The 9,722-nt window shown below is 40.9% G+C and overlaps 2 protein-coding genes and 1 long non-coding RNA gene across 5 annotated transcripts; 1 reads left to right on the top strand and 2 right to left on the bottom strand.

Annotated features, from left to right (window-relative positions):
* Window positions 1-70: 70 nt before the first annotated feature.
* On the bottom strand, window positions 71-3,557 carry LOC147657981 (uncharacterized). Its single transcript, XR_015291340.1, has 2 exons — window positions 2,105-3,557; window positions 71-1,997 (listed from the first exon to the last, which is right to left on the bottom strand). It is a non-coding gene; the product is annotated as an uncharacterized LOC147657981 (long non-coding RNA).
* LOC100867724 (uncharacterized) lies at window positions 983-5,689 on the top strand. Of its 2 annotated transcripts, none has more exons than XM_012485792.3 (7): window positions 983-1,114; window positions 1,301-1,336; window positions 1,422-2,054; window positions 2,130-4,004; window positions 4,079-4,621; window positions 5,100-5,207; window positions 5,285-5,689. In XM_012485792.3, exons 1-7 carry the CDS (start codon window positions 1,042-1,044, stop codon window positions 5,320-5,322), a joined length of 3,306 nt encoding a protein of 1,101 aa, XP_012341246.2. In that variant the 5' UTR covers window positions 983-1,041; the 3' UTR covers window positions 5,323-5,689. The 2 variants fall into 2 exon arrangements, with proteins under 2 accessions (XP_012341246.2, XP_086761454.1); XM_086905328.1 differs by having other exon boundaries at window positions 5,268-5,689.
* Window positions 5,690-6,359: 670 nt separating this feature from the next.
* LOC100867606 (uncharacterized) lies at window positions 6,360-9,550 on the bottom strand. 2 transcript variants are annotated; one of them, XM_086905331.1, is made up of 4 exons: window positions 8,797-9,550; window positions 7,719-8,585; window positions 6,940-7,621; window positions 6,360-6,862 (listed from the first exon to the last, which is right to left on the bottom strand). In XM_086905331.1, the coding sequence occupies exons 1-4, from the start codon at window positions 8,858-8,860 to the stop codon at window positions 6,715-6,717; spliced, it is 1,761 nt and encodes a 586-aa protein (XP_086761457.1). In that variant the 5' UTR covers window positions 8,861-9,550; the 3' UTR covers window positions 6,360-6,714. The 2 variants fall into 2 exon arrangements, with proteins under 2 accessions (XP_086761457.1, XP_086761458.1); XM_086905332.1 differs by having other exon boundaries at window positions 6,940-7,618.
* Window positions 9,551-9,722: the final 172 nt, after the last annotated feature.

Genomic DNA, 9,722 nt, shown 5'->3' with positions numbered 1-9,722 from the left:
CGGGAAATTCAAATAAATTTTAATACAAATCTTCTATTAATCATTTTCTTTGTATAATAATTGCGTAAAAAATATTTAATATATATATATTATTATAAAATTCGTATTAATACAATTTAATACAATTTATAATTTAAATATTACAAATATCCAACATGATACAATTAATATTGCAAAGATAATAAACAAATAATAAATATAATCAACTGAATTAAAGAATCGAAAGTTTACGATTTTTCTATATTCAACATAATCTCCCATCCAGGATATCGATATTTAAAGAAACGCTGTTAGTGCGTTCTAAAAATAATTCTGCAATCATGCTATAATAATTATACAATGATCGTTGATTTTCTTCTTCATTGTTCTTGGAAAATGCATAAAAATATATATATTACCGTACTATAATGAAAAATTTAAGTTAATATAGAAAAATTAGCGCGGTTTCAAATTAAAATAAAAAATTTGTCCGAGCATCGAAATCATCACGCTTATGTTTTGCATTTTGCATGAACAGATTCTTCTTTCTTGCTTCTAACTATGCCACAAGAAAATGCAACAGAATAGTTAAACAGAATCGGAGAGAAGACGAAAAATAAAATCGATGAAGAGAATGTCAAGCATATAATCCTGCCGAATAATGTCATCAATTCGAAAAAAGCGAGTCTGGATCATTCTTTAATTTACATGATCCTTCCTTCGTTCCAAACGTGAGATGAATCGTGTATCTCGTGGAAACTTCTGAAGCTGGATGACGTGGTCGAAGCAAAGCCGGCCGGCTAAAACCAGTCGTTTGGCGTTTTTATTGTTCTCATCTCACGCAACACCATGCAATAGAAAGAGTCGGACAATTATTATTCATTACCACCCACGTTCAGACGCTCATCCTCCTGAGTCGGGGATGATGCTCGGGGACGATAAATCCTTTCACTGCCGGGGATATCCTTATATATAGAAGTATTTGATCGAGACTCACCTCGCAATGACTCGAGGCAAGAAACGGTCGGACAGCCAAGAATTCGATCGTGTAATCGAGCAACGATGAACGGATTTATTCGAACATTCCGCTTTCCGACGTTCGTTCTTCTATTCGCCACATTCGTCGTTGGTTCAGGTAATCGGCATTCCTCCTTTTCTTTCTCAATGTTTTTTAACGTTGGTTTTTTTTTCTTCTTCTTCTTTTTTTTTTTCCCAATATCGATTCATCATTGTTACATCATATTCCAACTATGCACGAGGAAAAAAACGTAGAATATCCGTGGCCACAATACACTATTGTACTTGAATATATATTTTTCAGGGGCGTACGAAGCAAATGTTGGGAGTCTGTCGTACAGTATGTATAAACATTTGAAAAAAGAGACAAGAAGAAACGAATTTTTCAAAAATTCTCGCTAACCCTTTTTCCATCAATTGTATAGGCAGCGCTTCAGCGAATGCGTACAGTTCTCCAGGAACAGCAAGTGCATTGTTCGGAAACGAGGGACACAAAGGAATTCGTAGTTACGACACCAGTGGCGGACATAACCAGCCAAACGGTGGAGGAGGCCAGCCAAACGGCCACCAAGACGGTGGTTGCAAATGGTCCAAATGTAAATGGGAGAACGATGATTATTGGGAGAAGGACGAAGAAGAAACTGAACCAGAAGAGGAAGACGAGGACGAGTGCTACGGCGGGGACGATGGACAATACAAAGTTCACGATCACAGGCAGAAAAACAAAGGAGGATCGCCTCCTGGCGTGCAGAAATTAGCCGCGCCTAATCCTTTCAACGGTCAACAACCGTACACAGGAAGTGGTGCTCCTTCTTTTGGAACGCCAATCAATGACTATTCGCAAGCCACAGCACACGGATCGCGACAACCGTCCAATCAACAACCTGGTTCGAATCAAAGATACGATGGTTCAACACCTGGAACAGGCTCGCATCCTCCCTCGTGGAACTCGGCTCCTGGAAGTTGGTCGAATGCAGATGTATCCACGGATAAAAATAGACCTAAAACAGGTTTTGGATGCACAGGCAATTATCAACGCGAGACTGGCTGTGCTCAAGGTTGATTAGATTCATTATACATTCCATTAAACACTCAATAATTGTCATACCTCGAATTCCGTTGTGTCGTTTCAGACTCAAGCGGTGCCTCTCCTGTCAAACAAGCTCTATCACCATTCCCCGGAATTGAAGGCATTCGAAAGGAAAGTTCTCCTGGTTACCTCGACAGTCCTGCGCCCGGATGTTCGGGTAGTCCCTATGAAAAATGTGTCGATAAATCGGGAAGCCAACCAACGAGACCACACGATAGTGATAAATCTTCATACGGACCAGATATAGGGCAAGGGCGATATCCTGGATCGCAGCAAAACGTACCTTACAGCCCACAATATTCTAAATCACCAGAAAGTAACACAGGGCCTTACAGTCAACCATCGCAAAATGTAGCTAATCCTCATGTTGGAACAGGTCTGGATTCTGGTGCAGGCAGAACGCCAATATTCGGTTCCACAGACTCATCTCCAATCGGTTCCCCGTTTGGAATTGCGCAAACGTCAAATAACGCGCCACCTGTAACTCAGAAGTTAGGTTATAGCAGCGCGAAAGGAGGTCCTTCGGGTACGAATGCAAGATCTAGAACCAATGCTTCGAAGGATGGAGATAGTAAAATATTTTATATAAACGTGACCCCTTCTTCGGAAAAACCTGAAGGATATAAACCTTCAAATGCGCAACCCTCTTATCGGCCTAATTACAGTGCTACTGGAACAACGAAACTTTCTTATCAACCTACTCCTCACGGCGATGCTCAAACTACGAAATCTTATCAACCTACTTTCTACGATGGAAAAACGCAATCCTCGTATCAGCTTGATTCTGACTTTGAAACGACGAAACCCTCTTATCAACCTGGTATTTATGATGCAACGACGAAACCTTCTTACCAACCTAATCCTTACGATTACAATGCTCAAACGACGAAATCTTATCAACCTGCTTCCTACGATGGAAAAACGCAACCTTCGTATCAGCCTGGTTCTGACTTTGGAACGACAAAGCCTGCTGCTTATCAACCTGGCGTTTATGGTGGAACAACGAAACCTTCCTATCAACCTGGTCCATATAGTGGAACAACAAAGCTTTCTTATCAGCCCGGTCCTTATAACGATTTTGGAACGACAAAGCCTGCTTATCAACCTAGTCCATACAGTGGAACAACAGTGAAACCTTCTTATCAGCCTGGGCTTTATAACGATTTTGGAACGACGAAGCCCGCTTATCAATCTGGCGTTTATGGTGGAACAACGAAACTTTCCTATCAACCTAGTCCATACAGTGGAATTGGAACAACGAAGCCTTCTTACCAGCCTGGTCCTTATAATGATTTTGGAACGACAAAGCCCACTTATCAACCTGGTGTTTATGATGGAACAACGAAACCTTCCTATCAACCTAGTCCATATAGCGGTACTGGAACAACAAAGCCTTCTTACCAGCCTGGTCCTTATAGCAATTTTGGAACGACAAAACCTGTTTATCAACCTGATGTTTATGGTGGAACAACGAAGCCTTCCTACGAGCATAAACCTTACAAAGGCCCAGACGAAATAAAACCTCTATCGGGCTGTCAGAGCGGATCTCGAGGTTGTGAAAATAGGAGCGGATGTGGCAGTGAGACAAAATCACCAGATTCTTGTGGTCAGCCTGGTGTCTCCGTAGATATTAGTAAGATCTCTGGACCAATAGTAGGCTCTGACGCGTATCCAAATGATTTTTCTCAAAGCACTCAAAAAATCACTCCTGGAACGAGCGGTCAACCATTTAACGGATCTCCTTTTGGAAGTGGTAATAGTCCATACAATTGCGTAAACGGAATTGGTTGCGTTTCTGGGCCAGGAAGCCCATCGTATACTCCTGGAAAATTTGATAAAACAAATACGATTGTGGAAGGAGGAGGATCGTATCCATCGAATCCATTTCTAACCGGGAAGATTTCTAGTCCTGAAATTGGTAATGAAAATAAAAAATTAAGCTTCTTTTTGATTTCATTTCTCAAAAAATTGTACTAACAATTTAAATTTTAGGTGGACCAATCGTAACAAGTACCAGTAAACCGATCGGTCATGGAAATCCTTTTCTGCAAGGAAACGTTGGTGCCATCTCAGGAGCTTGGAGTCAGTCCGTCGGTGGAACAGTAGCGCATCCTAGCGGTGGTAATAAAAATGTCATTTCGATGGGAGAAGAAGCAGCCAGACCAATAGGCAAAGACAATCCCTTTCTTCATGGATCAGGATCTGCACGAGGAGATATAGGAATCAATGACAAAACGACAACAGAATCTGATTCATTGATTCCTACCAACGATCGAACTTATGCTAAATCAGGTCAAACGAGTGGAAGTCCTGTCAGCCATTATCCTGGATTGACCAATGATGGAAGCTCATTAGCCACGAAAAATCCATCTGGGACAAATCGCGGCTCGGGAAGCGGAGGAGGTATTGGAATCGGTCCGACAGGCTTTGGAAACCTTCCTGGTTCCCATTCTTTCGGTGACGCCATTCCTGGAGCCTTTGCTAACTCGCAAGCTTCTAGTTATGCTAATTCCGGCTCATATTCTGGTTCTGGAGGTACGTGTTTGCTCGAATAGTCTTATCTTCCAATTATGATATTCTTGTCGAAGCAAAAAGATACATAAAATATTCGTTAACGATTAGAGATTCCGATTTCTCGAAAATACACGTTGGATCGTAAAAGGTTAAAGGTTAGTAACTTTAGATAAAGATTAATACAATGAACGTGAAAACAATGGAAGAGTTTCAAGGTCCAGAGAATATTTGATCTTCAGACGGTTGATCGATGACGTCTCTCTCACGATAAAATATAAATCAGTGACGCGATTTCACAATTAATAGCAATCGGTCGATTCTATCGCATAACTTCGCTCTTTTTACGTACACGACGTTGTGTAATTCCATACTATCCATAATACAGCTATCGTATATTTTTTGTGATTATCATTTTTTTCGTGATATTTAATGTGTCAATATTTACAAATGTTGTTTCGAAATTTGTAAATATTCTATATTACATTTCTGCACGTTTCAGCACCGTCTTTTGGACAAGCGAACAGTGGAAGTTGGGCTTCTAGCGGAGCGAATGCAGGTTCCTGGTCCTCCAGCAGCGCTTCCGCTTATGCGAGCAGCAACGCTGGCAGTAAGTTTTTAAAACCATATTTGTGATACGTATTTGCATACGTGTAGATTTCCTTGAAAGATAAAACCCTGTTTTAGGTTGGTCAGGGGGACAACCAAGTCACGTGAAAGGATAATCGACGAAAAAAGATGACATTGCCAGATGTTGAAAATAAATTTCAATCATTCTCACATTACGAAAAAGATCCTTTTATTTTGTCTCATTTGCACAATTTTATTTATAATCTATTTTAGTTTCTCATTTACGATACAATCTTGTATGAAAAAAAAAACTCACTGTTTTTTTTAAATCCTACATGCGCGTATGTTGATAATTAATCCGAGAATTACTGCCAATTCCTCGAAATGATTGATCACTATGTTGAGATTATTATCAAGATGTTTCGATAGGTAATAACGTAATCGATGAATCGGATATACTGTTAACGGATCTGATGTATTATCGTTAAAAAAATACAAATCAATAAAAAATACATATTGTTATATTGATTATTTTGAGTCAACCTTGAACAATGAATAGAATTGCCAGAAGACGTTATTACTTGTTATTAAGTACATTTAAGAGCATTATATTGATGAACAAATTTAACACTGGTATAGAAATAATCACTCGAAGAATAATTGCTTTTTTCATTTTCAATATTTTAAAGTGTCATTTACTTAATAAGAAAGTATAATTATAGAGAATTAATATAATGAAATGAAATAAGTTTGACAAATAGTTAAACAAACCGATGATGCAGGTACTTTAAATGTGAAAAGCAGCTCTAATGAATTTAAATATAACATCGTGGAAATGCCAGTTATGTCATCGATTCATGCCGAAGATAACCGCTTACATATCGTGTGTCAGTTTATGAATTATTCATTACATCGGTAAGAGAATCTTGAATCTGTAAATAAATATATCATTGTATCGAATAGGTTTGAACAGATAATTTTATCGTCATCATAAACATGAGATGCATTATTATTGAAAATTAATGAGTAATACTTTTACCTTGAAATCGATTCAAAATATGATAATAAAAAATGATGTGAATTATCCATTTGGCCACATAAGAGGCCATACACTTAGAACTTAGTTGTTTTCGAGCAAGATGAAAGGTGATGGAAAAAATGATGGAAAAAGTGTTGATAAAAAAATTAAATATTAGAATTATAAAAATTCCTCTTGGTTTATTGTTTACAGATTAAATGTTTATTTGAATTGCACAATTTACGTCAGTGTTAAGTTGCAATCTTGAAAAAAGGAGAGATTTCGTCATGCGACGCATTTTATTTATCATAAATATAATAACATTCATTGTAAATTGTAAACAATAACAAAAAATAATCCATTAAATCTCTGCCATGAATCTCTAAATTCATTGAATTCTTCTAGAAATTCATATAAATTCTTTCTTGCTAACTATCTAAATTTCTTTAAAACAGATTAAATTTTGCTTCGCCTTCGATCCGAAATATCGACTTGAGCTTTTTTTTTTTTTTTTTTTGAAAGAGATCGCTTAAACAATTTTTCCAGCAGATACTTTGTACGATCCCTTTCCCGTAGAATCGATATTGGCTGCACTGCTGCTATAAACGCCTTTGGCTTTGTCCACGCTACCGCTCTTACTAACTCCCTCGTCGACATTGCCCATGCGGTTGAAGAGACTATTCGACAAATATAAAATATAATTTTTTTCCAAAAAATTATCAAATTCTATATCGATATAAATGTCTCAACTTACTCAACTCCATGACCGCCACCAGGACCAAAATCATCGAATCCACCACCAAATCCACCAAAACCACCGCCACCAGCATTTGCATTTGCATTAGCAGTTGCGGACGCACTTGAACCAGCAAAGGCATGCGCATTGGCGGAAGCAGTCGCCTTTGCATTTGCGTTCGCGCCTGCGCTTGCGTAAGCATTGGCGTTCGCATTGGCGGCAGCATCTCCATAACCTCCTTTGCATCCTCCAGGACAGCTACCGCCACCACTTCCACCATAACCGCCACTACCAGCTCCACCACCTGCACCTCCATAACCACCGGCACCACCTCTTCCACCGCCGCTTCCACCTCCAGTTCCACCGTAACCACCGCTTCCAGCTCCGCCACCTGCACCTCCATAACCACCGGCACCACCTCTTCCACCGCCGCTTCCACCACCAGTTCCACCGTAACCACCGCTTCCAGCTCCTGCACCGCCATAACCACCACTGCCTGCTGCGCCACCTGCACCACCATAACCTCCGCTTCCAGCTCCTGCACCACCGTAACCACCACTGCCTGCTCCGCCACCTGCACCACCGTAACCTCCGCTTCCAGCTCCTGCACCACCATAACCACCACTGCCTGCTCCGCCACCTGCACCACCGTAACCACCTGGGCCGCCAGGAGCAGTCTTTATTATACCAGCCGATCCTGCTTGAATTGAAAATAAAATTTTAAAAATCTTGAAAACTTAGTTTGGAAAATGTATTATATAATAGTGCAATAGAATGTCTTTTAATTAAATAATTACCTCCATGTGCCCCGGCACTACTTCCAGCTCCGGCGCCACCGTATCCTCCGGCACCACCTCCTCCTCCAGCGCCACCGTATCCTCCGGCACCACCGTGTCCACCAGCGCCACCGTATCCTCCCGCACCGCCGCCACTACCAGCGCCACCTCCAACGCCACCATACCCTCCAGCTCCGGCACTACCGCGTCCTCCAGCACCACCGTATCCTCCGGCGCCACCGTATCCTCCAGCACCACTGCCAACGCCACAATTTCCGCTACTACATCCAGGTTTGCCATATCCTCCTACGCCAGCGGCACCGCTACTAGCTCCAGCGCCACTATATCCTCCGGCACCACTTCCGGCACCACCGTATCCTCCAGCCCCACCTCCAGCTCCGGCGCCACCATATCCTCCGGCGCCACCGTGTCCACCAGCGCCACCTCCGCCGGCGCCGTGTCCTCCAGCATCACCTCCGGCGCCACCGTATCCTCCAGCACCAGTGCCACAATTCCCGCTACTACATCCAGGTTTGCCATATCCTCCTAGGCCACCGGCACCACTACCAGCACCGCCACCGGCACCACCACCGGCACCACCACCGACACCAGTTCCGGGGCAAGTTCCAGTATAACAACCAGCTCCTCCTTTAGTACCACCTCCACCAAAACCGCCACCGCTGCCAAATCCACCACCGCTACCAAATCCGCCTCCACCTCCTCCTCCACCGCCACCACCGCCACCACCAAATCCTCCGCCAAATCCTCCGCCAAATCCTCCGCCTAATCCTCCGCCTAATCCAGCCAAATTAGAGAGAAATTGTTTGCCATGGGAACTCAGGGTATCGTCAAATCCAAATGAATGACGTTTCACTATGATCTCTGCAGCTGAAAAGATAATTTACAAGTTAAGAAATATAATATTAATTATAATATAAGGAATATAATATTCTTAGAAATAAGCAGCTTTTAAATGACATAAAATTATTGCATAATTGATTATCATTGCAAAAAATTAGAATCAATAGAAAAGGTAATAAAAGACAATAATTATACGTATATAAATTTAATTTGAATACAATTGATGAAGAAAATATACCTTGTGCTCGAATACAGAGAAAAGCCAGCAAGGTAAAAAGCCCGATCGTTCGATATCTCCGCATGATGTCGGATCTATTCTTCTATTCTGAACCTTGGCAAGACGCTCATCTTTATATCGCTCCTCCCACTCTAATTTCCCGCACTTCTTCCTGTAACCATTCCCGTTTCTTCGAACGCACTTCCAAGTGTAAAACGGTTCAAAGAGTGCAAAAAAATAACGGTCGGCCAAGGTGATCGATGATGAACACGTCTATAATCGTCAAATCCTGCTTTCTTCCTGCTTGTCAGAAGAATGACAGAACATGAAAGATCAACTTGGAGATCCTTATCGTATTGACGTATCCTCTATATTTTTCATCGATTATTCGTTTTATTGTTTAAATTTGTTATCATTGTCTCGTCTATAACTTCAAAGTTATTAATTCTAATTTTTCATCCATTTACTTGAATAAAATGAAACAAAGAAATACGTACTCGATCGTTACCTACGTTATAGTCGATTTCAAAATCCTTGAAGCTACGTAACTATTGAAATTACCAAATACAATAATTTTTGATAAATTCATTTATATTGAATCGATCGAAGACACGTTGAACGTTCAGGATGTTAGACGCATTGTTCGTTTTATCTTTTATACAGAATTTCAACAGGAACAATGCAAATAATGTTTCATCGTGTGACCTAGGAACAGGGCATCTTCCGATGGGAACGAAAAAAAACACAAAAGATAACGATCGGTAAAACCAAGTGGCTGGCTGGGGTTACGTCATTGGAAATTTCGCGTGTTTTTTTTCATTCAATGATCACTTTGCTGTGCAAGCAATGTTAATAACATAGTGTAGAACATTTTTGGCATCGGTGAAGGCAATCTCGTCACTGAAAAAAAAAAGCATCGTCAAATAAAAAATTGTTACCGAAAATTG

Source organism: Apis florea, unplaced genomic scaffold (assembly GCF_048593485.1).
Source record: "Apis florea isolate Af1SG1 unplaced genomic scaffold, ASM4859348v1 contig_2411_pilon, whole genome shotgun sequence".
NCBI lineage: Eukaryota > Metazoa > Arthropoda > Insecta > Hymenoptera > Apidae > Apis > Apis florea.
This window is presented reverse-complemented; position numbering and strand designations above follow the sequence as displayed.